At 44.6% G+C, this 27,217-nt stretch overlaps 2 protein-coding genes across 2 annotated transcripts; one reads left to right on the top strand and one right to left on the bottom strand.

Annotated features, from left to right (window-relative positions):
* Window positions 1-147: 147 nt before the first annotated feature.
* On the bottom strand, window positions 148-14,922 carry TMEM43 (transmembrane protein 43). The gene is made up of 12 exons (XM_079964582.1): window positions 14,771-14,922; window positions 11,869-12,018; window positions 10,397-10,531; window positions 9,023-9,117; window positions 8,138-8,187; window positions 7,235-7,304; window positions 6,411-6,481; window positions 6,072-6,193; window positions 5,405-5,479; window positions 5,182-5,283; window positions 3,076-3,193; window positions 148-1,786 (listed from the first exon to the last, which is right to left on the bottom strand). Exons 1-12 carry the CDS (start codon window positions 14,780-14,782, stop codon window positions 1,584-1,586), a joined length of 1,203 nt encoding a protein of 400 aa, XP_079820708.1. The 5' UTR covers window positions 14,783-14,922; the 3' UTR covers window positions 148-1,583.
* Window positions 14,923-15,057: 135 nt separating this feature from the next.
* On the top strand, window positions 15,058-26,207 carry CHCHD4 (coiled-coil-helix-coiled-coil-helix domain containing 4). The gene is made up of 3 exons (XM_079964604.1): window positions 15,058-15,575; window positions 20,409-20,507; window positions 25,047-26,207. The coding sequence occupies exons 1-3, from the start codon at window positions 15,554-15,556 to the stop codon at window positions 25,343-25,345; spliced, it is 420 nt and encodes a 139-aa protein (XP_079820730.1). The 5' UTR covers window positions 15,058-15,553; the 3' UTR covers window positions 25,346-26,207.
* Window positions 26,208-27,217: the final 1,010 nt, after the last annotated feature.

Raw genomic sequence — 27,217 nt, 5'->3', positions numbered from 1 at the left:
TAGCCAGACATGCTGAACAAATCAGTTTCCTGCTTGTCCCACAAGGTGCTTGAAGATGTTTTAATTGCAGGCATGCAATACTCCTCTCTCGTTGAATGGGCGTCCTTAAAACCAAATTCTGGTTTAAAAAGAAAACCACACACCAACACTCATTGATCTTTTATTCATGGAATATAAAAGTCTGGCACTGACACCCAAATTAAAAAAAAAAAACCACATAAAAAGCCAGCATTGCCACAAATCTTTTTTAAAAAAAACAACCACCCAAGCATTTCAAGTGTTGCTGTCTGGAATTTACTCCTTGGCTTACAAAAAAACCCGGCTTAATATTTTCCTCTGTGCAATTATCTAGCACACAGTTGACATAGTAACAACACATTAAGCAATACCACCTCAAGCCTCTTAAATAGCAGATATAGTCAGTTCCATTTTGCCGGGACTGGGTTGAGATCATCTGCCTATTCAAGCAATGACCAGAGACTCCTTGCACAGCAGTACCCAAGCTCCAAGAATAGGAAAAGACCAGGCAATATTAAAATAATTATCACCTGTTTCCCCAGAATGTGGGTCTCCCCTCCAGGAGTCACTATGAGGAATCTAACAACAATGGGATTAACTCTTCAGACATTTTGGGTAAAATGTATGGAGTTTACCCCTTTTTTCCAACTACAAAGGATAGCTGCAGGAGTATAAGAGGCATGGGACACAAAACAGTAACTACTTGCAGAGGTTTACATGTAGACATATTATGTTGCAATGATTACTACCTTTCGGTGAAAATAATACATTTCTCTGCTTAAATGCAAGAAAGGTGGTATCCTGAGGCTGTTGATACAGCTTTGGTTTGAAGTCATGATTTCCTAATTAAACCATTAAAATCTCTCTCTTTTTTTTGCAAGTAAAGCGAGTTCTTTATATGGAAAATCACCACAGGTACAAATCCCTACTCACCCTACTCAGTTCACTTAGCATCTACCAAACTACAGAAAAAGTGAATGGGAGCAAGATAAAGCTCTAGGCACACTTAAAATTGGGATGCAACGGGGAGGGGGGGAGAGAACAGTCCAAAAGCACTTTAACATGGCCATTTCACCCCTTACACCATATGCAAGCTCATATATAACTTTAACAGAGATAAGCAAGGAAAAGGCACAAAAAACCCCCTAATGATTTACACAGTTTCAAAAACCTGATGTGGTCTTCATCAATACAACAAACCACTTATCCTTTCCTTATGAGGTCGCCAGACTGTTTTAATCAAGCTGCAAAGTCAGCTTCGCTTGATTGTGCTTAATATCCCGCACACAAAAATTCTATTCCATTTCTACCATTTTGTTTCCATCAACTTAAAAAAGACAAGTTGCACTTTTTCACTTGGTTACGTAATAAAAACTGTACACATGTTCAGCATCTAGGTCCATCATGGAACTCTTTGGTGTCGTACTGTCTGGATTGCAAAGTCAAGGAGTTTTCGTTTTGGAAAACAGAAAACAAAACCCACACATACACAGTGGCAATCGCTTGAGAAGTTCCGGGCATCTCCAAAGAGATTTGGGTGTGCACCTTGAGGCCCCTTCACGGCATCACTGCTGCTTCTTGGGTGGAACCCGGGACCTCGCAATCACAATGGGAACCGCCGCCAACAGGGCAATCAGTCCAGCCCAGAGAGGCCGGTAGAAGAGCCAGCCCACCGAAATGGTCAGCAGGGACAGAGAAGTAGCCAAGCAAAAGGCAAATGCTTTCAGGCCAAGGTTGACCAGGTCCCGGACTACTGGAAACCAGTCCACTGTAGTGGGAAAGAAGAAGTAAACAAGACATGAAGCAGTGACACACTGGTGAAAGATCAGCATGACGACACGTTGCTGCTAAACCGTGCTTTAAACCTCATCCAGCATTCTCATAAATCTTCTTCCTCCCCAAATTACCCACCACTAAGTCAGTAAAAAACAAACTTTGCCCTAATCCTCTGAGCACTGAAAAGCCACCGAGGACAGAAAGTTAACAGTGCAGAAGGATGGGGGAGATCAAAGCTCAGGTCTCCACTTGGCCACGGAATAAGCTTGGGCTTGTCACTTGTAAACTGAAAGCATACCATATATGCCACCCCGAGCTCCTTAGAGGAAACAGAGGTGGGATACAAATGTAATAAACAAAATAGTTTCCAGTAAGTTTGGAAATCTGATTTGACAGGTGGCAGCATCCTCTGTATAGTCCCTGGGTATCATCTTAAGGCACATGAGGCCACCTCCTTGCCAGAGCTGAAAAGGTCTGGACCTGGTGAGCTCCCTGGTGGGGGACCACAAATAAGCGGCTCCATGATGGAAGGCAGGTAGGATATTAATGTAAGAAAAATAATAATAAGGCTGCCATCCCTAACTGTCCACTCAGAAGTCAGCCCTGTTGAATTGAACGGGTCTTACTCCCAGGCAAGTGGGGTTACGATTGCAGCCTAAGTCATCCGCCCACTTCACAAAGGGGGAAAGCAAAGCCTTGGAGAACCCAGAGTCTCAAAAGAGATTATGCAAAAGAGGTAGGACTTGACATATTTTCTGTTGTGTGGAACATGGTTCTCATTCACTTCTGTTGAGTTTCACACCCTTACTGCAGCTCCCCTCGAAAACAAGCAAGTGCCTTCCTTCCCCCTCTTAGCAAACCGTATTCTAAACTAGAGTGTCCTGTGAAAGCGCCTCCCTAATCCTGGGTCCTGGATCATCAGCATGAGAGAGAACACAAAGCACAGGAAGGGAAGAACTGAGTTACAATTCATCTGTTAATGTTCAAGCCCAGGAGCAGGATCACTATACTTAGGGCTTTTTTTTCCAGCCAGAACTCACCAGAATTCAGTTCTGGCACCTCTCAGGTGAGCGCCATTGCCATTATAAGAAACAAGGGAGATATTCATGGTGAGTTCCAGCACCTCTTTTTCTAGAAAAATAGCACTGGCTACACTATTATAATGACAGAGTTCCCTAGTACAGAAGTTGCTTGGATCCAATATATTGATAGCTAAATAAATAATAACTTGATAAATGCTTTATTTATCAATCAAGTCAGGTTGCTACCAGCAAAACTTACCCAGGGTGTAAAAAATCCTGGTCATAAGGCTGATGCCTACAAACATAGACATCCATCCAGCTGCACGGAGGCCCCAAGTCTTCATGTTGTTACTTTCATGCTCTTTCTGGAACACCTCCTAAAATGTGTTCAGTGTTCAGTGAGTACACCAAGCTTTCCTATAAGACCCAACCTGCTACTTCTACACATCACCGTTCTGAAATTTTTATGCGTAAGACAATGGCTATGTTTGGATGCAACACGAAACCATGCTTTAGTGTTACATGCATGAACATGATGTCCAAATGCAGCCGATATAAATCTATACACACACTATTTACAATATTCAACAAAGATGGAAGCAAACAACTGACTTTTTTTCCTTAAAAAAGAAGCAGTAGCAGCAATACTGACCTTCCTGCCCTTTGTAACACATAATGAAATAACATTCCATTAAGTTGATCTACATTGCTAGATTATATCATTACTCTTTTGGGTCAGAGTGTGAGATAATCCTTGATTGGAATCATGCTGATCAAGTATGTAGCGGACACACCCACCCAGCTCCATCTAGCCTGGCCTTCCCCACCGCAGTGCCCTCCAGATGTTTTGGACTTCAAATACCACCAGTCCAGGTGAAAGAGATCAAAGTCCCAAACGTCTGGAAGGTTGGCACACTGTGGAAGGCAGATCCAGCCAGCCAGACAGACAGACAGACAGACACACACACACACACACACACACACACACACTGCTTCTGTGTTTTTAACAGATGGGGGTGGGCTGTGATTGGAGGAAAATGTGTGAAACAACCTGGGGGTGTGGGAAAGAGGAGTGGAGTGAGGAGGCTAAAACATATTGCTGGAACAGAAAATAAAGATATAACACCATGTAGCACCATTTAGTACAAAAAAACCTAGACTTTTTTAATGGTGTATGCATTTTTTTTTAATCCTTTCTGGATAGTGTACCACCTCATCATCGTAAACAACTTCTCTTTCTGAGATAAAACTCTGCAAATTTAACAAGTCTGGAAAATTTCCCCTGCGTTTGAATCAACTATTCTACTGGTCTTCCAACACCTCCAATGATTTCATTTACTGAAATGCAATGTTCCTCCCATATATCCTCCCTATGCTAGAAAGAATTCCTGGCTGGCCAAGAGACCAAGGAGCAGCCATAGACCAATGATATGCAGAAACACTCCTGCTACATTCCTACTCCTATGACACCCTCCCCTCCCCGCCAACCATATTTCTCTGATTTCTTACTCCATCTACTACAAAGATTGACTCATCTTCACCTGGAAACAATGCCTAGACCTTGAACGGGTCCAAAACTGCGAGTGAGGACACAGTCACTGGCCCTTCTGTCCTGCTGCTCCAATGGTTCCCTTTGCTTGACATTTAAGTGGGGCAAGTACAGACGCCGCTCCCAGCCCGTGCCTTTGCCTGCATAGTTTGAAATCAAACAAAAAGGCAAAGGAAAGCACACACACAGCTGAAGTCATCGTGATGTCAGCTTATTGGCAGGTGGGCGGGGTGCAAATGAACCGCAGTGGTTGTGGGAGGTCAGGATCTGGCTGGCCCCCAGTTCTCTGTAGCAGATGTAGCTCAGCATTTGTCTGCCTGGTAGTGGCTCTTCAGGGTTTTAGACAAGAGTCTTTTTCAGGGGTCAGCAAACTTTTTCAGCAGGGTTCACTGTCCCTCAGACCTTGTGGGGGGGCCAAACTATATTTTTTTTTGGGGGGGGGAATGAACAAATTTGTATACCCCACAAATAATCCAGAGATGCATTTTAAATAAAAGGACACATTCTACTCATGTAAAAACACACTGATTCCCAGACCGTCCACGGGCCGGATTGAGAAGGCCGCATCCAGCCCCTGGGCCTTAGTTTGCCTACCCGTGGTCTTTCTCATCCCTACGTGATATTGGTAAGGATTGGACTATGGACCCTTCACATGCAAACCACATGCTCTATCACTGAGCTACAGCCCTTCCTCAAAGACACAAAGTCCCAAGAGAAAAGAAGCAGAAAGTAAATTGGATTCTGCTTCATATCTCACTTATACATACAAGGAGAAGACCATTCTTTCTCGTGTTCTCCTGTATCTATAACTCTTACCTCAGCAGAGAGCTCATCGGGATAGAGGATCTGCAAGATATCCCCAGCCTTGGTTCGGTATGAAGCCAACTGGTCCCCTTGTTGACGAGCAATTACTGTCACCTGAAAAATTCCAGAGTTGAAAACGAGAGTCTTAAAAAGAGCCTTGCATGTTAACAGTTTCATTACACAGAAGTGTTATCTCCTCACACAGGGAGGAGTAGGAGAGATCTGGAACACTTACAGTATCTGCTGGACCCAGGTGGGATGAGTCTCCACTCAAACCTGCATAGAAGAAAGAAACACGAAGATCTCCTACCTGAAAGTGGGAGAAACAAACAAGGTAAAGGTGTTGGTAATAGAAGCTTTCCAGTGGAGATTTTGGAAATCTACCGAGTTCATGCTAAGTAAGTTTCCCAAGAGACATTCTTGATTTTGCAATAGTGCAGAACTTCCCTGCAAGAAGCTCTCTCATGTACCTGAACCCAGCACTAAGCAGGATCCCTACTTCCGCCTCTGTAAAGGCTGGGTGATCATACTAGATCTGAGTATTGTTCTCTCTTCACTTCAGCTGCTGTTTCACTGCAAATGGGTTTGTAGTTACCTGCTAGTGCTTTGAAGCCCCAATTTTGGAACGTCAAAGCACTAAATTCCTGATGTCATTTGTGACATCAGGTGATTGACAGGTGGGCAGTCAAATTTGGCCCATTAGGCAGATTCTGATAAACATCTGGCCCATGCAGCCAAAAAGGCTCCCCACCCCTGCTGTATAGGATTGTAACCTTATAGGAACGAGAGTATATGACAAGACAAACAGTATATACAATATAACTGCAGTTATTAGTGGTGGTGGGAAGGCAACAGAGTTTTGAGTCAGTTTTTGAACTGTTAATTGTAAATTGGTTTCTTACTTCTGGACGTCGAGGATTCTCACTGTGAAAAAAGTAATCCCCTGAGCGGATCACATCAGCGTGGGGATCTTCCAGTTTTGCCAAGCTCATCTGTTTGAAGTTATCAATCTTCTCAACAAGGCCTAGGAAACAAAGGACATGCTCTGTTCTGTGATATTTAACTACAATAACCCAAACAGACATTCTGGATATGTCTTGAGTGAGGTTCAACAAAACCCAGTTGGAACTGGAAACAGACTGCTAAAGTCAAAATGTCCTTTTATCAGTTTTTCCATAATTTACTCAATGTGGAATGATCTTAAAGCATAGTCTAACTACACCAAAACTAAAAGTTCTTACCTTTGGAAAGAAAGAATCTGCCCACTTGGACATCAGGAGCAACTGCAGTGAAAGTTTCAACAGCCATGGCACTGCATGGAAAAAAGTAATTGCAAAGTTTATTCCAACTCAATGGGACGCAGGTGGCGCTGTGGGTTAAAGCCTCAGCGCCTAGGACCTGCCGATCGAAAGGTCGGCGGTTCGAATCCCTGCGGCGGGGTGCGCTCCCGCTGCTCGGTCCCAGCGCCTGCCAACCTAGCAGTTCGAAAGCACCTCCGGGTGCAAGTAGATAAATAGGGACCGCTTACCAGCGGGAAGGTAAACGTCGTTTCCGTGTGCGGCTCTGGCTCTGGCTCTGGCCAGAGCAGCGATGTCACGCTGGCCACGTGACCCGGAAGTGTCTCCGGACAGCGCTGGCCCCTGGCCTCTTAAGTGAGATGGGCGCACAACCCCAGAGTCTGTCAAGACTGGCCCGTACGGGCAGGGGTACCTTTACCTTTACCTTTACTATTCCAACTCAATAGACACAATGGCACAGAAAGGGTTAGCAAATATTTCTATATAGCAAAACAAGCACGCCGTGTCAGGAAACCTACTCAAATGTATTTGCTAAGTGATTTACAATGCCATCCTTTTCTGATTGCAGAATACCTAACAGTATCTAGTTCAGGATTTAAGCTACAATCTTAACCCCATTTACCTGGGAGGAAGCACCACTGAATTCATTAGGACTTCTTTCTGAGTAGACGTGGTTAGGATTGCACGGTAAGTGAATGAGCCATCATTCATTTCAACCCGTTTCATAATGGGCAAGGTTATTTGAGATGGTGAAATATGGGGCTTACCTAGGATTTTTATGACCAATTTCCCGATCAAAATTTCTGCTGTTCACAACTTCCGATTTCCATTCAGTATCTAAAAGGGAAACAAGAAAGTATATAGAAAAAGACACCAAGGAGATGTTAGTTTAGAATGCCCCCCCAACTTCGATTTGCATACGGAGTACAACCAGAAAGGGGTACTTGCATACTAAAAAAGTGTGTAACAAATGGAATTGGACTATAAGCCAGGAAGTGAACAACAAAATTGAGAGGTGTACAGGGTGGGTGAGGGATCTGAACAGAACAAGGTTGTGTCTGCTGAAGAAGCTAAAGCAAGCCAACAGAATATGCAATGTGGAAGAATATGGAGGAGGGGCCCCAAATCTCATCCATTTTTGAGAAGGCAATGGAATTACTGGTAATCTTCAAGCCACAACTTTTAAGATTTCCTGAAAAGCAGACTCATTCATTGCATTTTTGAGCACTGAAGCCCAGGTAGTCTTAGCATAACATGCAAATCACTCATGCAGGTATTCCCCCTCCCACAAAAAAAGGCATATTAGGCTTCAGCCACCTTTTGCCTGCCACATCTTTGTAGGCAACCCAACTGGATAATTATTCCATTCTGAGCTCCTTGAAGGACACATGAAATATAGCTGCAGCACATAAATAATGCCACAAAAGTGAAGGGTAAGGTTGCTGCCATTCTCCTGCCATTGTTTGACAGCTGCTGCACGGCAGAAATAAATTCAAGAGGGGCAGGTCTCGCCATCACTTTGTGCAACAACACAGCACACCTTCCCCCACCTTAGAGCTGAGGAAAGTGATGGTGAGAGCTGTCCCTGTTGAACGTATGCCTGTCAAGTAGCTGTCTGAAGGCACAGTTACCAGTCCTAATGGGAGAAATTTGTGTGCTAGTCAACTTACTATATGAATATCTGGTTTCTTTTTTCACTTCACCATTCTCTTCATATTCTCTACAGAGGGGGTGGGGGTGGGGAGACAAAGAAGTTAATCACACACCAAAGTGCAGTCTGCAATAAGTCTATATTTCACACAGCTTTATTCTATATGAATCACAGAAAAAATATTAGCAAATACCAGTGTAACATTTTAACTAATCAGGTCCAAGAGACCATTGGTCCAACAGTGCTGCTTCTGTGGGATAATGGAAAGCTCTGTTTAGATCAGGGATAGCCAAGATGTTAACTCTCATCAACTGCTCACCGCTGAGCTAAGCTGGCACAGACATGTGCCCTGCTAGCAGCAGAAACGAGAGGGAAGCAATAGCAAGGCTACTGCAAGGAAGGGAAGAGTAGAATATTCAGTAAAATGGGTCCAGGTCTGGTGTAACAAAGGAATCTGGAGCAGTAGGCAAGATGCCAGCATCCACACCAACTGACTACTGCCTATTTTGGAACAAAACCCAGCCAAGGCAAGGTAGGGAGAAGGGTTGCAGGCATGAGAACCAGTGGTAATATTTTCCCTATAGCTCAGTGTCTCATGCTTTCCACAGCAGAAGCCAGCTATAAACAAGTGACTCATGGTTCTGTGTTCATTTGCTCTTTATAAATTTGAATAATCAGTCACCGTGGGGGGAAAGTATATACTGCATTCTAAAAGAAAAGACTTGACCAAATAATTGTTGTAGACCTCAAGGGTAGAGTACAGAAAATAATTAAAAGAGAAAGCTACGGGGAAAAGCTACAGCTGTGTTCTGGATTACAGAGTACAAGTCCCTATGCCCAAACACATACCCCACTCCCTCACATATGTGCCATGGCAGAGAAAACATTAATAAGTTCATCTTACTTGGAATCTTCATATTCTACCCATTGATACATCTCCACATTACGCTTCAGCTTGACAGCCCGGATAGAAAGTCCATAGCTGGGATCATATAAAGGCTATCAAACGCAAAACAAAGTTCCAATCAGGAGATCTGTAGTTTACAAAGGTTTCCCAAGACTTTGGGCGGGTGAAGAGACAGAGAAGCAAAAGGCACTACTTAAATCTGGGGAGCAATGGCATGTCTACAAACTTGTTAGGTGTTGGGCGTTTGCAAATTAGAGCTAAGGTCCCTCAGAGTCAGAAATCGTCCTTAGTAGCCTGCTGAAAAGGTCTGACAAACGATGACTCTGCCCAAAGTTTTCTGCTGGCTACCGGTATTCCCAAGCCCCAGCAGGCTTTTCTGATTGGCCAGGGGTCCTACGTAACCCCTATCAGGGCAAGTCAGACTCAGTTCTAGATAGGGTTGTCAGCTAAAGTGAATGCCTTTCCAGAAAAGAACTGCTAACAAGCATGGGAACTACAGGAGGTACGCCAGGAAAAAAGCAACTTTTGCCTGGATTTCGAAGGACAACATGATCATTATTAGACAAGCCAACACAAAAGTGCAAGCCAACTCATAAGCCTATTTACTAACCTGTGAAATGCAGAATCCTAGCTAAGTGGCCTGACTGCCTGGCATATTCTATTGCGTAAAATGTCACAACTCATGATGCTACCACAGAGTTTTATTTTAACATACATTAGACAGCGAGGTTTGGGGTACCAAAGGGGCCCACACTTAAGCCTTACTTAAATGATACTATGGCATCATTACATTGTAATACACAGTCTTACAAAGTCCTTAGCAGAGGGCTTTTCTTACTATGGCTTAATAAAAGGAACTTGCTTTTAAGGCTGCTGGTAACTGATCCCTGAAACACATCAGTGTAGGAGTGCTTTCAAACATATTCAGAGGACCTTTCCTTCACTATAGGCAGTTACCCAGTAAGAAAAGTTCTGAGCCAAAGGGCAAGATTTCCAGGCATCTAGACTTGTGTGCCGTAGCACTGAGAAATTAACCTCTGTTCTTTGCCCCCTACATAAAGCCTTAGGGAGCAGTGTTTCCAGAAAACACAAAATGGCACGAGCCATAACTTTTGCAGCATTGTGCATTCCAGATGCTCACTCTAACACCTTTGATCGCATTTGAAGTTGCAGAATCTCATGCGTACATAAAAAACAACAACCCCACACAATGGGGAGAAATAAACAAGTACAAGCTTTTTCAGGCAAGGCATCCAAATGTATGGGATAACTGAAGCAGCACTTTTTAAAACAAAAAAAAAAAACAACAACCCTGCAATGTGGAGGTGGGGGACAATCTACAAATTCTTCTGGTAACACCACTTTATTTACCTTTGAAGTTCTAAGGGGACCCGACAGGTGCACGAGTTTCCTTTCATTCTCTTGTAATACGTTCTGGATGTCGTCGAGAGGGACCACCAGAGAAAGCCCTTCTTCTAAAGAGGAGGCCGTCTTTAAAGCTCGCCCCTACAGACGGCAAAATGCGAGAGGGGTGGGAGTGGGAAGAGCACACTTTGAGGCGACAACACAGTGGAACGCTGTGCTAAAATTGACCTACAGAAAATCCTTGCAAGCAGAGGTGGGGGAGCTTCCAGGGGTTGCATCCCAGCAGTGGGCAGAGCAATGGGTGAGTCTTACACCTTTGTGCCCTGGGCTATATGACAGCCAGGCAAAAGCCACATCCCAGTGTTCCCCAATCTCTCCACGCACCACTGAGGCAAGCACTCTGATTTAAGGACACATTTCAGGCAAGCAAGAGCACTTGAATGGAAACAGTGAGGAAGTGTGTCAGGGTGAGCAGGGCTGTGTTCTGGGGAGAATCTGGATGAATTATGGGATGACTTCAGGCTTGAGATACAGAGGAGGTACCACAGTTGCAGAGCAATGCAGAACCACCTAGGTAAAGGTAAAGGGACCCCTGACCATTAGGTCCAGTCGTGGACGACACTGGGGTTGCGGCGCTCATCTCGCTTTATTGGCCGAGGGAGCCAGCGTACAGCTTCCGGGTCATGTGGCCAGCAAGACCAAGCCACTTCTGGCGAACCAGAGCAGTGCACAGAAACACTGTTTACCTTCCCGCCGGAGCCGTACCTATTTATCTACTTGCACTTTGACGTGCTTTCGAACTGCTAGGTTGGCAGGAGCTGGGACCAAACAACGGGAGCTCACCCCATCGCAGGGATTCGAACTGCCAACCTTCTGATCGGCAAGTCCTAGGCTCTGTGGTTTAACCCACAGCGCCACCCACGTCCTTGCAGAACCACCTACTCCCTTGTAATTCTGCCAGTAAAAGCAGTTAAGACATTTTGAAAAGGTCTGTGGGTGACATTCCAGATAATGACATGTAAAGATTTTTGTTGTCGTTATTTCTGAGATGCAAAATTAATGCCAAAATTACGTTGTGAGGTTCTGGAGGCAAAAACATTAGCACTTATCACAGCTGCACAAATGCAAAATAATTAAGTTAGGGCTGTAAATTCTTCAGAGGAAGCTTGAGCTCGTTCTTTAAAAGCTATTTCCAAAGGTAACTTTACTGAGCGAAAGAAAACACTCAATAAAGTGGGCTTAGAAAGGAGCCCAGGAAGAGAGCCATAGCTTGGTGGCACAGCATCTGTTTTTCCACCTAAAGGTCCCAGGTTCAATCCTCAGCATCTCAAGGCAGGGCTGGGAGAGATCCTGCCTGAAGCCCTAGAGAACCATTGCCAGCCAGTCTATGAGTCCTACTGGGGATCCCCAAAGGGCCTTAATATTTTATACCCTTGAGCTACTTGAAAAAATAATTCCATCCTCCTGCCTCGACTTACCTCATTGGTAAAAAGAACGTAGAAAGAGAGGGCAAATGCAGCAAGTCCTATGAGCATCCCTCCAGAAGTTTCACTGAGGCGCTCCAAGAATCCAGGCTTGCGCTCACTTGTAATTTTAACATGTTCTTTCTTGCTACCGGTGTCAGAAAACTGTTATAAAAGAAAAAACAAAATCAAAAGGAATTACTTCTGGGCAGAGTTCCTACCATGGCACACTCAACACCCAAAAGAGAAATCAACAGGTTGGCGTCAGCCTCTTGACAATGTGTTCTCTACACAGACAGTTTACAAGCGATAGAGATCATATTTTCATATAGTCCATTAGTGCCATGAAAATAGGTACGAAAAATAGAAAGGATGGGATTTTCCCGGGGGGGGGGAATAGTCTGCTACAGCAATGGTGGTAGATACCAGTTTTTATTTGGCAAAAAAAGTGATAAGCATAAGCTAAGAACCTACCTTGCAAGACAGCAACTCAGTTTCCACCCCACCCTACTGACTACATTATTAATGCTCACTTACAACTACCTGTGCACATTTCGAAAAGGAAATAGTAAAGGCTGCAGTTCTAAGACTACTGACATTGCAGTGCTATTCCATAAAAAGAGTGGTCACTTTCAGCTCTTTTTCAACTGGAAAAAGGATCAGAATTCTGCAACAGTGCTTATGTAACCACCACCACTGAATGCAGGTAGCATTCAACACTTTGGCCTGTATGCATGAAGGAACACTTTAAGCAATCCTTCCCTTCATGGTTCTGGTGGTGGGGAAATACTTTGGTTTGGATTTTTTAAAGGTTAAGGGGGAATAAAGAAGCATGGAATGCTCAGTCTAAACATTCAACATCGTTCACAGAATCTACTTCTCAACATGTGCTAGGGCACAGGACTAAATAACGCAGTTTAAAAATAACACTATGAAGAGACATAGAAGGATTATCAATTGCCCACACTGAAACACATTTTAGGGTGTGTCTACTCAAAATATTTTCTACAGGTGCCCATAGCAACTGGCTTTCTGAGCCAAGCAGACACACACTTGCTTCCCAGGATGACATGCAAAGAAGTTGTGTGTGCACATGCTACTCCAGCTAACTTCTGCTTGTTTTAACCACAGGGCAGAAGTTAAAACAAGACCATGCTCAATCATTGGTTCTGAAGAACTGATATCAAAGCACAGTTGGTAGAAACAAAACACAAATTCTTTAGAGAAGTAAGTTCAAATGCAGTGGCGTAGCGTGGGGGGTGCAGGGGGGCCGGCCGCACCAGGCGCAACATCTGGGGGGCGCACACTCGCACTCGCAGCTCTCTGCCCCTACCTGGCAGGGGCGCAAATTACTTGCCTTGCCCCAGGTGCTGACAACCCACGCTACGCCACTGTTCAAATGTGTTCAATGGGGCTTACTCCCAAGTAAGCATGTAGAAGGCCGCAGCCTTCGTCCACCAGCTCATTTGTTCAGCTTTAGAGTTTTGCCCAGGGGATGAAACTTACTTACCTACTCAAAGTGTACTGACCTCCCTCTACCTCCTTTTGTCACTGTGCTGCCCCATCTGGTGCTTCTGGCAACCAGGCTAGTATAGTTCCCTCCAGCCAATATTTTCAGAAGAGACCCTACTAAGGTGGCAAACCTATTCACAACTACCTGGGAGCAAGTCTCACTGAACACAGTAGGACTTACTTTTGCATAAACATTCATAGAACTGCACTGTGCATTTCTCATGAGGTTTAGCCTACAGGTTTAATCTGTGGGTGCCAGCTAGCTTCGCTATGTATCCTTTTAGTAAGATTCAACAGTTTTGCCAGTCTTCCTTGATTAATTCCTGATCGAGATCTTGGTGGTTCTTGAGGTTGTTGTTTAATTAAATACTTGTTGACTGCAGCCTAGCGCCCTTTAATCCAGGCATAGGGAAACTCGGCCCTCCATATGTTTTGAGATTACAATTCCCATCATCCCTGATCAGTGACCACTGGTCCTGTTCGCTAGGGATGATGAGAGTTGTAGTCCCAAAACATCTGGAGGGCCTAGTTTGCCTATGCCTGCTTTAATCATATTAAACCCAATGGTGTCGTTTTAACTGCACAGGCATATGCAAGCAGAAGTAAGCCCTGTCAAATTTGCCCTGGTAAATGATAGAATGCTGTTAGTGTGGCTTCTCTTCTGCCTTTTGTGCCTATTTACTTAAAAACGTTGTTACTGTGGGGTGGAAGGTAGAAGCGAGTCCCCTTTAATCTGAGCATGTGCTGCAGCCAAGATAAGCTGTATGTGTGTACTTGTAACGCACTGGAACCCAAAAAAGGTCCGTTTTCAAACTTGGTGAGTGACAACACCCTGAAACAATTCATAAGCAGACGCCCTTTTCCAAGGGAATAGCTGCGCTAGTTGTTGGCAGCAAAGATGCAAAATAAGTTACACAGCAGCTTAAGGCACATGCTAGTTAACAACACCTAATGTCTCAGACTCAGAGGAATCGGTATTTCCGTAGCAGTAGTAATAGAAACCACGGAGGAGAAAACGGTTCCTCTCCATTTTAAGTCCTGCAAGCAGTATCTATTTAACTTCTCCGCATCAGGAAAAAAAAAAGCACAGCTGTTCGTTCCCGCGCTGACAAGCCAGCTAGATCTCACGCCACCCGATCCTGTGCACATTTACTCGGAAGTAAGTCTCGCTGCGTTCAATGAAGCTTGCTGCCTTCAAAACCAGAGTGCGTAGGATCGCAGCCCCGGGATGCCCGCAAATTTTTGGTGTGTCTCAGCGCGTCTCTAAACCCGCGAGCGTAGAGATCTAGTTGAGATTCCTGCCTTGCAAAGAGAGGTTGGGCTACAGGAGCCTCGGGGTCCCTTCCAACAGAACAATTCCATGATTCCTAGGGCCACCTTTAAGGAAAAGGAGACACACACTTACATTTCGAGACATCTTGAGCTTGCGAGTCTCTAAGCTCCGCCGTAAGATCCTTAACACTGGAAGGAAAGAACGGAATGCAAATCCTCAGGAATCCCCACCCAGGCAGGGGTTAAGCCGTCACTCCCACGGGCTGCCCCGCCCCTCCGCTGCCGAGCAGGACGCTCGAGGCTGTCGCGCGTGCGCACTCCCTCCAACGAGCCTTCGCGGGCATGTCAGGGAGCAGAGAGCAGCCGTGGAGCATGCTGGGAAATGTAGTCGTTCAGCGGGACAGGGGCGGCCACGCGTATTTATTTATTCTCTCCCCCTCCCCCGCTGGGACTATCATTGAACTTCCAGGCGTTAAGTAATAATAAAAAGGGGGCGGTGGTGATTTATCACACAGGCCGACGAAGCATGTTTTGTGGAGAAAAGGATTTACGCGCACAGCACGCCGGGAAATGTAGTACTTCAGGGATAAGCCGACCACGCCGAGCTCTTCTCCTCCCGTTAGTTATGCCTTTGAGGCCCGGCTAGAGAACGCGGGAGGGAAGGCCCCGCCCCTGCCCGGCTCCCCTTGCGCGCCTCAGAAAGAACCCAGCGCTCAGGCGGGCTCCTGGTCTCCTCCTCCTCCTCGGGGTCCTTCCGGCGCGGGTGAGAGGTCGCCGCGAGGGGGAAAGCGCGCGGTCCGCTGTGCCGCCGGCTCACGGTGGCGGTGCTGGCGGGGCCGACGGACGGACGGGTCGCTCGTTGGGCCATCCGGCGCCGCGGAAGGAGCAACGCGCTGCTCGTGAGCTCTCCCCAGCCATGTCCTACTGCCGGCAAGAAGGTACTGGGGGAGAGAGAGAGAGAGCGCAAGCATTGCTCCCCGTCCCGCGTTTCCTTATGGGGGTCTCATCCCCGGCTCCTTCTCCCGAGGCGCTTGGGAAGGAGCAAGCTTTGGCCGCCCTCTTCTTCCCCTTCTCGGTTTTCTTTACCCTCGAAACAGCCCTGCGAGCTGGACTGAGAGTGACCGTCCCCAAGGTCACGGGGTGGGAAGCCATGTGGCTGAGGAGGCATTTGAACCTTGCTCTTCCCGGGACACATTTTAGTCACGGAGGGTGCGAGTGAGCAGGTCTTTTAAGAGGACTCATCTGGTGGTGGTGGTGGTGGTAATAATAATAATAATAATAATAACAATAATAATCAATAATAAATTATTTTAATGAATAATAATTATTATATTTCATTTATACGCCGCCCAACTGGCTGGGTTTCCCCAGCCACTCTGCATGGCTTGCAGCACATATAAAAACATAGTAAAACTTCAGACGTTTAAAAACTTCCCTAAACAGGGCTGCCTCCAGGTGTCTTCTAAAAGTCAGATAGTTCTTTATTTCCTTGACATCTGATGGGAGGGCATTCCACAGGGCGGGCGCCACTACCAAGAAGGCCCCCTGCCTGGTTCTCTGCAACTTGGCTTCTCACAGTGAGGGAACTGCCAGAAGGCCCTCGGCGCTGGACCGGGCCCGGGCTGAACAATGGGGGTGGAGACACTCCTTCAGATATACCTATTAAATGTCGGTGCAACTGAGTCAGGTGTTGGAAACGTGGTTTATCAGGACACCTTCTTTTCTAAGGGCTTTGGGTAGGTTGCAAGGTTTGCTGTTCACGAAACATCCCAGGGACTGAACGCTGTTGTTTTGAACGTAACGTTGCTGCCTTTATTGTTAGTTCACCAAAGCCCAGCACTGTCTGCTCTGACTAGGCAGCATCTCTGTCCTTCAGGGATGGGGAACCTGTGACCTTTATTATTATCATTATTATTAAGTAGATTATTAGTAGACAAACACAACATATGAACACAAGCTTATATTTATTTGTGAGCAAGGAACTTTGGTGTTAGGCCACAGCTATTTTATACAGTAGTATATAGTTTTGATGTTCATAGTAGGATGCTGTTCCTTTTACTGACCGTTAACAAAATGACGCTTGCTCAGTTCCCCCCCCCACTCTTTCTCAGTTTTCCCTTCCTTCCCCCACAGAATAGAGTGAATGAAGTTATGACACTGTCTAGCAGTTGCTGTCCAGTTATGCAATGATAAATATGTTGTCATATTTATCATTACATAACTTTCAGAACTGCAGCACCTGCAATTTAATTTAATAGTTGAGTCTAATAAGGAGTTAGGTAAATAGTTAGGTAACTATGGTAGTAATAAAGTGGTACTAATTTATAAGCGAAAGCAATGAGTTGCAATTTACGATTAAGCTAAAGTCACTTAAAGTCTTAAATCAATACTTCTAATTATGTTTGTGGGGGGGTCTGCTTTGTCTAATGCTGTGAGACTACTGCTGTGAGTTGGTGGCTGAAGGAAAGTTAGAAACTGAGATATGAAAGTTAGGAGCTAAATGGCACCTTAAACCTAGGTTATGGGTACAACAAGGGAATGTCTAGGTGCTCTTTTTTATAACAAGAATGCAAAGCTGAAAATGAACTGCAGCTAAAATACTATTGTCAGAGCTGCCTCCAGGTCCCAGCTCACAGAGGACCAACGCTAGGCTGTAGTTATGTACAAAAGTCTTTATTGAGATTCAGTTTCCATTTTAAAGCCGCAGCGTGCAGCTCTACGTCTCGACCTTAGACCGGCGAAGTCCCGTCTGAGTCTCCTCCCCTTCCACACCAGTTTAAGACCCTCGCCTTGCTCCACCTCTTCCTAAGTTCCTTTCTCCTCTGAGCCCTCCTGCCCGCTAGGGTCTCATCCTTCCTGGACTCCTCTGATGCTGACCCTGACGATTCTTGCCCCTCCTTCCGGCGGGCTTTAGGACCTGGTTCCCTATCCGGGCTACCTTCTGTGCCGCTCGCCTGTACCTTTGAACTTGGCGCGCGCGCCCAGCCTGCAACTTTCCTCTTGACCGTTAACTCGCTTTCCGATGGAGGCGTGGTCAACCCTGACTCATCTTCTCTCGCTGGTGGTGCATATGTGGGCTCTGACACCTGGGACTCCTCCCCCCCACTACGCTCTGGTGGGGAAGCTGGTCCTGATTTCCAACTGCTGCTCTGGGAGTCCCCGCTGGCCCCTTGCTTCTGGGGTGTCCCCCTTGGGTCGCCCCTTGCCCTGCCCATCGGCGCCCCCTTCTGTGAATCTTCCGATTCGCTGGAGAGGCTCATGGAATCTATCGGGCTGCTGTCATATTCTCCTACGCTGCCCTCAGATTGCTCCCCCTCGCTCTCCATCCCCTCTCCTCCCTGCGCTCCCGCCGAGTCCCTGACAACTATGTTCAGTTTTCACACGGTCTAGTCCTTCCCCTGCCCACCCCCTAATATTCTTATGAGGGTCTCCCCTCCAGTCTTCAGAGAGTAGCTGGAAGTGGGGAGGCAGAAAAAGGTCCTCCTTTCCTTCCACTCTGCAGTTTTAATCAAATCTTAGGCGCAGTCCTGTGCCCAGAGCTCAAAAAGTGCTTTCACTAATGAAATTCCCTGTCGCAAAATGCACCTAGAACAATGGGAGTTTCGAACACTGGCTGTGTACTTGAGACACATAGTAGTACAGTCATACCTCGGGATAAATACGCTTCAGCTTGAGCACGTTCGGGTTGCGCTCCGCAGCGACCCAGAAGTAACAGAGCATGTTACTTCTGGGTTTTGCCACTCGCGCATATGCAGATGGTCAAAATGACGTCATGCACGGAAGTGGCAAAATGTGACACACGCAGACGCGCTATCACGTCTTAGGTTATGTTCAGGATGCGAATGGGGCTCCAGAACGGATCCCGTTTGCATCCCGAGGTACCACTGTACATAGAATTATAGAATTGTAGGTTTGGAAAGGACCCCAGGAGTCATCTATTACACTAACCCTCTGCAAGGCAGGAATCTCAGCTAAAGCATCCATGACAGATGGCCATCCAACCTCTGCTTAAAAACCTCCAATGAAAGAAAGTCCACAGCTTCCCAAGGGAGTCCGTTCCACATCATTGTCAGATGCTATCGCGGCACTTGAACTGTAACGTTATTGGTAGTTCAGGCAACTCCCCATTTGCATGGGGGGTGTTCTGGGTCATTGTGTGCTTGTGTGAAATCGCATATAATTGGAGCACTCATTGAAAAAGCATGCAAACACCCAGGCCTGCCCTCACCCTGTTCCTTTTTGTTACGTTTTGGGGTCATTTCCAGATTCGGCCTGATGCATGTGTGTGTGTTCATGCACATATTGGACACACCTAAAACAGCCACGCCTGTATTTCATTTCCATTATGTATAGATAGTGTGTTTTGGTTGTATGAAAACTCACATTTGGAGAATGAGTTCACACTACAGTCGTACCTTGGTTTTAGAACAGCCTAGTTCTCGAATGTTTTGGCTCCCGAACAATCGAAACATGGAAGTGAGTATTCCAGTTTTCAAACGTCCAGCCGAATGTCCAACAGGGCTTCTGCAACTTCTAGTTGGCTGCAGCCAATCAGAAGCTGTGTTTGGGTTTTCGAACGTTTTGTAAGTCGAACAGACTTCCGGAATACAGTGGTACCTCTGGTTACGTACTTAATTTGTTCCAGAGGTTCATTCTTAACCTGAAACTGTTCTTAACCTGAAGCACCACTTTAGCTAATGGGGCTTCCCGCTGCTGCTGCACTGCCGCCGCGTGATTTCTGTTCTCATCCCGAAGCAACCCGAGGTACTATTTCTGGGTTAGGAGAGTCTGTAACCTGAAGCCTATTGTAACCCAAGGTACCACTGTAGATTCCGTTCAACTTCCAAGGTACGACTGTTATTAGTATTTTGGATTAAGAACAAAAGCAAAATATCAGGTAGATAAATTTTTGAAATCCACATTAAGTCTGTAATTGACAAGGAGAGAAACTTTGCAGTAATCTCTCTGAAGAATTGCCCTTCTTTTAAAAAAATAGATCTGAATGAAGCTAATCAGTTCCATGAAATGACTGGGGTGAATGTTGTCACAAGATGATGTAATGCTTCACTTGCCTCTGGCCTGTGTGTTACTTTGGGTTAGGCAGCACTTCAGGGAAGCCTTTCATTGGAAGTGCTGATGCATGATTTCAGTGTTCTGGGGGCTGACAGTGGGGATGTGTCCGGGGAAAATCTCCATTGCAGGGTTATCCCAGGATAGCTGTTTCATGTGACCATATTTGGCTTGCTCCAACGCTACACTATAAAATCAAAGCAAATTGATTCACAATGGAAGTTAAATTACCCTGCTGCCATCATAAGCTCATTACTATTTGCCCCGTCTTTGTTGACTAATGAGATTAATTGATCTCTGACCCCTTCGTACCATTTTTAAAAAAGTGTTTGTGGACAGTAATCGGTCTTTTAGAATTAACAAAGCCTTCTCTCAAATTTTATGTGCGAGTCTTCATCAAAAGTTGGGGAAATACAATGGGATGAAGCAGAAGAGCCAAAGGCCTCTCTGGATCCAGCCCAATGTTTATCCTTAATTTCTGAACATCCTCCAGTTCGCTTTAACCAAATGTAATGGCCAGACTCATGCACACAACTTTGATTGAAGCCTCTCCAGTGCCAGTTGGAAGAGAATCATGAGCTTCTACTAGGAATGCATCTTTATATGGAATTGTTCAAAGGCTTCTGTTGGACAACTGCTCTGGACAGACTGTTCTATCTGGGCCTAATGCTCTTTGTGTCTCTCTCTTTTTTAATTTTCAGGAAAGGACAAAATTATATTTGTGACCAAAGAGGACCACGAGACACCAAGCAATGCTGAATTGGTAGCAGATGACCCCAATGATCCTTATGAAGACCATGGTCAGTAGTAGAGAGGGGAAACCATAATGTTCAATAGGGCTGTATACTGGTATTGAAATAACATCATGACAAGTGTTTCAACACAAATTGCTGGTTCCTGTTAGCAGAGAGATTTGCTCAGTAGCTTGTAATAATCCAGGGTATTTAATGTAATAATCCAGGGTATTTAATGTGTGATCCATGTTTCCATGTGTTTGAAATTGGGTTTTCTCTGTTATAAAATATGTAGTCAGGAATCTCTAGGGGGCAGCAGTCACACACAGAGACAGCTATGCTTGCAATGTACTGTGTTGGCTGTCACCTGTATACGATCCTATCTGAACCCTATCTCTCAATATAAACTTTTGTGGTGTGGATTTGTTTTAAAATGTGCGTTCACTGTGTGGCTGGCAGTGAAAAGCCTGATATTTTTCTCACTTCTCCATAGTAAAAACAGCTGTGCTAAACTAAAAAATGTGTATAATGTATTTTCTAAGCTTATGCCCCATTTTAGCTACCTTGGGGCTTCAGCAAAACAATGTAAAACAAGTAATAAAAATACTTTTAACCCGCCCCCTCCCCAACAGCTAAAACCACTGTATAAAGTAAAGGTGTCAAAGTTATATTACTGAATAACTTCAGCAAAACCACACATATCTGGGATTATTTTTCATGGGGCTGGTCAGCATTTTCAGGCATTTCCTATACTAATTTTATATATAATAAGCTGCTAATTTAGAGAGAGTTTGGGGTGAAAGCAAGAAAATCTGGTGCGGAGTAGCCACTGATAGAATAGCCTTATCGCTTTACTAATAGCAGTACTTCCACCATAGAAAAGTTTCTGTTCCTTGTATTTAGGACACCTTTGGGAGCCCCAAGGGGTCTAAGCCCATGGGGTCTCATATGGACCCTCGACTTTATTTAGCACATTTGGCCTACATCAATAAAAGCAATGCTAAATCAATGTGGAAAGTTCTCTTAACTAATTTCACTTGGCATTTGTGCCACAGTAATGGCAGAGCCTGACTCCTCTTCGTGGTACTGTACTCTTGGTCTAAGACAAAGGTTTTGGTCAGCCTGGAGTGGGTCTTTTTTACCTTTTCCCCACAGTAGTCTGGACATAAGCTTATTCATTCCATAGAAGGGAGTACTAAAAACTGTTGGCAAAAGTGATACATTCTTCAGTGTTGCCTGCTAAATAAGCAGTCAACTGAACATAAACAAGCAGTGTACACCAGGAATATATAAAACAAGAATAAGTATGTACATGAAAACAGGACCTGTGGGAATTGTGAATGAAATGCAATAAAAGGTTAATGAAACATAACTTCAGTTATTGAATTAGAAGCAGCTGTTCATAGACCTTACTCTAATGCATTTCATAAGAGAATACTAAAAAAATAAGTAATTTGAAAGCTTGCTGTGATTAAGGTTAACCTTGTAATCTTCAGATAAAAAGAAATAGACGTCCCTTTCTGTGCTCCTAAACTCCTAGGCTTCAGCCACCATCTGCATCTTATTGCAGAAAGCCGTGCAGCAGCAGAATTTGAGTGTCTCTCACCCTCTCCTTCAGCCTTCATCATTTCAGGCAGGATGTATTGCTGGCCAAGAACCAGCATAGTGTCTACAGACTGGGGGGAAATGGCTTTGCAGGCTGTTGGCACCTCCCACTCTGAGACTCCTGCGGCAGCTTCTAAAGGTTTAGAGTTGAATTTCCTACTGGCCAGGAATACAAAAAGATGAATGATGAAGATTTTCCTCTCCGCCCTTCTTTTTTGTCTTGGTGAAAAGCAGTTTTGTTGAGGGGGAAATCAATGCGATCTTGTTTAAAAGCAAACCCACTTCCAAATGTGAAGCCAAGTGGATTTATAGCAGCGCAAAACAAATGAGTTAAATTGACCCTTCAGTTTGTTAAGAGCCAGCTAACTGCCCCCGCCCCCCTGTAAGGCACTAGTGCAGTCTCCCATTTGTTTCAGTGGGATTTGCACAGAATGAACTCCTAGTAGATTGTACTTGTTTCTACCAGGTTGTTGTTGTTGTTATATAGGTGAAAAATTACCCTAATGTACCACAAGGCCTTAGTGCAACAGTGTTTATATTTTTAATTTGACATTTGAATGACATTTAAAACTGTTTTTTAAACTTTAGTATTTTGGTTTCATTTTAATTTAGTGAGAAATATTGTGGTGTTGTGTGTTCCAGTGTAAAAGATCCCACCCACACCCAAAGTAGCATAGGGAATTATTTTCTGAGAATAATCTCTGGCTCTTTGTAATGTCATGCTGGGATTTGACAGTACAGTATAGCTTTCCAGCTTTCCATTGCAATAGCTTCTAAAATATAATTGGGGTGGTTATAGCAGAATTTGTCTGGTTTTACTGACTAATCTGATTATGGCTGCAATCCCAACAGCACTTACCTGGGAGTAAAGCAATTGAATTCAATAGGACTTCTGAGTTCAGTATATAGTTAGGGTTGCAGCTTATGCTCATCTCAATAATTTTACAAGCAGCTCCCAACTGCTTCTGTTTCTTCAAGAAACAATTGTTAATGCTTATAGTTCTCTTTTGAGAATGTTTCAGCATGAGTGCCAAGCAAAGGAAACTATGCTTCATGTACACGTTAGGTGTTTTGTATTTGACTGTCCTCCCTGTGCTGGAAGAAGGGAAGTTGTCTTTAATCATAGACAGCAGGAAGTCTTATCAAGAACCTTCAGCCAGTGGTCATATAATGCATCAGTTTTGAGTTCTAGTTCAAGAGGCATAAAAGAGGTATTGACACGGCCATCATAGAAGAGAAGTGGCCCTAGGTCATTGAACACTTTCCTTGGCATTTGTGAAGGGTTGTTTTCTTGGCAGATTTTTTCCTAGTTCCATGAACATAGAAAGTGTTCCACAGAATCTTCTTCCTAGCCAAGAGGCTGCAGTACAACAGTTGCAAGCTCCAGTCCCTCTGTGCTACCTGGTGCCAAAATGAGGTCTTCCGGTCATCTTCTCTCATCTGCATTCAGCGTGGCTTGTATAATTTGCAGAACTTGGGTTCCTGCGTGCTGTTTAGAAAACCCCCACCTAATAAACCCTTCCTGCACAAACTTCATTCCGTAGCAAAAGTTACTAGCCTACAATTCATTATTAGCCCGCCGACATCTGCCTGTTTTCATTTGGGGTATATCTACAGCTTGAAAGAAGGAAAAGAATCGACCTGTAGCACTTAAGATTTTGTGAGACTCTGAACTCCCATCTAGTCAGCGTAGCCAGGAGCTAAGGATTATGAGAGCTAAGGAATATGGGAGCTAGGGAGTATGGAAGCATCTCGAGGGCCACATGTGCCACAAAGCAATCAGTGACTATCTGCAAGGCAATTTGTATTCTGATAATAGAGAGAGATACTGGGTGCATTCAGCTGTGGTCAAAGAGTATTCCTAAATTCAGGGTCTTCCCTCCTCCAGTGGATCTACAAGGAAATCAGAAGCTTTTACTTCTTTTTCAATTGACTGTGGTTATTCATTATGTCTGAACCCAGAATAAATTGTATTTTGGCCTGTTTCCCTAAACCATAGTTAAGGTTAACCACAGTTCTGGGTTTGGAAAGAATAATAAATCATGTTTAATTGAAAATGGAAGCAAAGGTTTTTTATTTCCTCCTTGCAGCCACACTGCAAGTGGGGATTTGGCATTATGTCTGAACTCTGTATCCATGACTGCTCAGGAAGCAGATTTGCACAACCAAGTGAACTACTTAATGTGGGAATGGTTTGCAATAGCTTGAATGTGATTTAGGTTGCACTCTTGTCCTTTGGACTCGGTTATCCTGCCCAACGTGTAGAGTGGAATTGGAAGACTTTAAATTTTATGAGTGGTTTTTAACATTAATGTTTTAACACAGTTTCAAAGTTACGTGGATTATCTGCTTTTATAGTTCTTATCCATCTCTACTTAGATGTAAGACCTAGGTAAGTGGAAGTAGGACTGCAGGGGCTGAAAAATCACTCTTGTTCCAAGGGTTCAGACTAATAAGTCCTATAATTTTGCATCAGTGTTCAGCCTCATTAGTGCTCCTATTGGATGCATAGCAGCAGGGCTTGGTGAGTTGCATCTAGAGGATTTCGTGACCACCGTGTGATCACTTGCTTATGGAGGCTGCTCACATTTGCAGATTTGGAATCTTGTGTTTTCTCATTCATAAAGCAAAAACACAATTCTACTGTTCCGCACAAAAGTCGCCCCTCACCTGCTTCATGTTTTCAGTCCCAGACTTGGCTACTCATTTAGGAGCAAAAACATGAAAGCAGTGAAGGTTTTTTTTTTGTGTGATTATCATCGGCATCTTTTATGTTTGCTTCTAGTGTCACTAGCAGTAGTAGAAGCGGCATCTTGTCAACGATAGGGTTGATTGTAAGCAGAAAATTGATTGTATTGGTTTTAGGGGAATTGAAACTGACTGTGTGGGCTCAGTGTGAAATAGTTACCCTTGTTAATCATATTGAATCTACAGCACACAAGTTCAGTCACATCTCCATTATCTGCCATTAGCTTACTGATTTCTTTTTTTCCTTCCTAGGTTTGATATTGCCTAATGGAGATATCAACTGGAATTGCCCTTGCCTTGGCGGAATGGCGAGTGGTCCTTGCGGGGAACAATTCAAGTCCGCCTTTTCCTGTTTCCATTATAGCAAGGAAGAAATAAAGGGATCCGATTGTGTGGACCAGTTTCGTGCAATGCAGGAGTGCATGCAGAAGTACCCAGAGCTGTACCCCCAAGAAGATGACGACGATGAAGAAGATGAAGAAAAGCAGGGCAAAGTTCTAGAAGCTGCTGCTGCTTCTGTAACCAAAGAGGAAGAGAAGGGATCCAGCTAATGAAGCTCCACGGAGGCTTTGGTCTCCTTTCCAACTCAAAGACACACTATAACTTATGCAAAGCATCGTCTTTCCCTCCCCTCCCCTCCCTCTCTGCCCCTTCTCCCGATCCTTCAAGGAACACCCTTCACCTCTCTTCAGTGCACTGTGTCCTGTGAAATTACTTGCTGCAAGGAAGTAAGACACCTTGGCCTCATGGTCTCAGTAATGCTGCAAAGAGGTCAGTGCATAGCAGGGGGACAACCCATTCTCAGGCACTGCCGCTGCTTTAATAGTTATTTCCTTCTCCAGTCATGTTAAGTTTGCAGGTTGACTTGAACAAGACTAGTAGAGAGGTGGAGCCAACACACAATCCGGAGGAAATCTGTCAGCAAGGATGTCCGGTCAGGGTTGATTTTCAGTGATTGTCTCAGATATTCCCAATGCTTTTTGGGGGTGGGGTGGGAGGCATAAAACTCTTAAAATTGATTCAGAAACTGTTGAGAATGATCGAAGTTTTCATTTGCACAGTTTATATGCTTTAATAGCATGTGAAATTTGCATACGCTACTGATTTCTGGTAATGGAAAATTATTGTAAAGGGAGGGGGGTTGATTTTTGCATTATTATTTTTTTCGAAAGTGTTGATCAGGTCTTGATTTCACTGAGTTGATAGGGGAGAATGCTAACTACTGTTTCTCAATGTTCCTGATCAACCCTGCTTTTGTGGGATTCCTCTCTGTTCAAGCCTGTCACTTCTCCAGACAGGTTGCTAAAATAGATGCCCTTGACAAGGAAATTGCAATGTTACCTGGTGTAACAGCCTCTGACTAGATAATTGTGACTAGAGTGTACATTAAAGGCAAAACCTTTCTACCTTGCATTGAAGCCTTCATGTCTTTTATTAATGCTGGCGATTGATTTCTCAGTTCTTTTCCTGTTGCTGTTGTAGCCACGCTACTGTATCCTGGAAGATGCACGCTAGCAGAACTACACTGTGTTACTTAGATTTATGGATTTTTGTGTCTAGTAGGCGAGGTTACGCTCCAAGCATATCTTTAGCAAGCAAGTACAGTGTATGCTGAAATCAAGCCGAATTAAAATCTCCAAAAGGTTTTAACACAATTGCTGTACCTTGGTGCTTGCTGGTACAGTAAGAACGTAATATGCAAACACTTGATGAACCTTCGTCACCTGACGTCACAGAGGCCAACCTGATGCCTATGGGAGACCTGAAAGGTGGACAGGAGCGCAGCAGCAGTCTGCATTGATGATTTCCAGCAACTGGCATTCAGAGACATAATGCCTCTTGCCAGTGGAGGTGGAACATGGCTAAGCTGCCTAGTAGCCGACGATAACCTTGTCTTCCATGGATTTGTCTAAACCTCTTTCAAAGCCGTCCAAGTTGGTGTATGTTTACAGTGGTGTTAATGAGCTTCCAAGTGTTACCAATTGTCACTTTAGCAGCATATTATCCTCTGCGCAGACACCAGACTGTTAAATGTGTTGCAAGTGGCTCTCGTTGCTGCCTCTTTTCTTAAGTGCCGCCTGATTTCTGTCATTCACTTTTCATTTAACGAAGTGGAGTGGAAGTACCAGCTCTCTGTCGGCAGTTCACTCCTGGGATGGATAGCAGGCATTTCGAAAGCGCATTCTACTCTTTTTTAAAGAGAAAAAGAGCATGAAAAGGCCTCTCAGTCTGCATACAGAGTAGGCAACAAAACAGGTGCCAAAAGTGCAGAAGTGATAAAAGCTTGGCGCCTAAGCCGTTGGCCCAAAGAGATGGAGCCTCGAGTGATCAGATAAAATATGGGGCACTTGTTAAGAGTGGGGTTTACCTGGATCTGTCATTTCTGAAAAGGAAACTCAGTTGGCTGGGTATTAAGGCAAACA

This window comes from Podarcis cretensis (genome assembly GCF_951804945.1).
Source record: "Podarcis cretensis genome assembly, chromosome: 2".
Classification (NCBI taxonomy): domain Eukaryota; kingdom Metazoa; phylum Chordata; class Lepidosauria; order Squamata; family Lacertidae; genus Podarcis; species Podarcis cretensis.
This window is presented reverse-complemented; position numbering and strand designations above follow the sequence as displayed.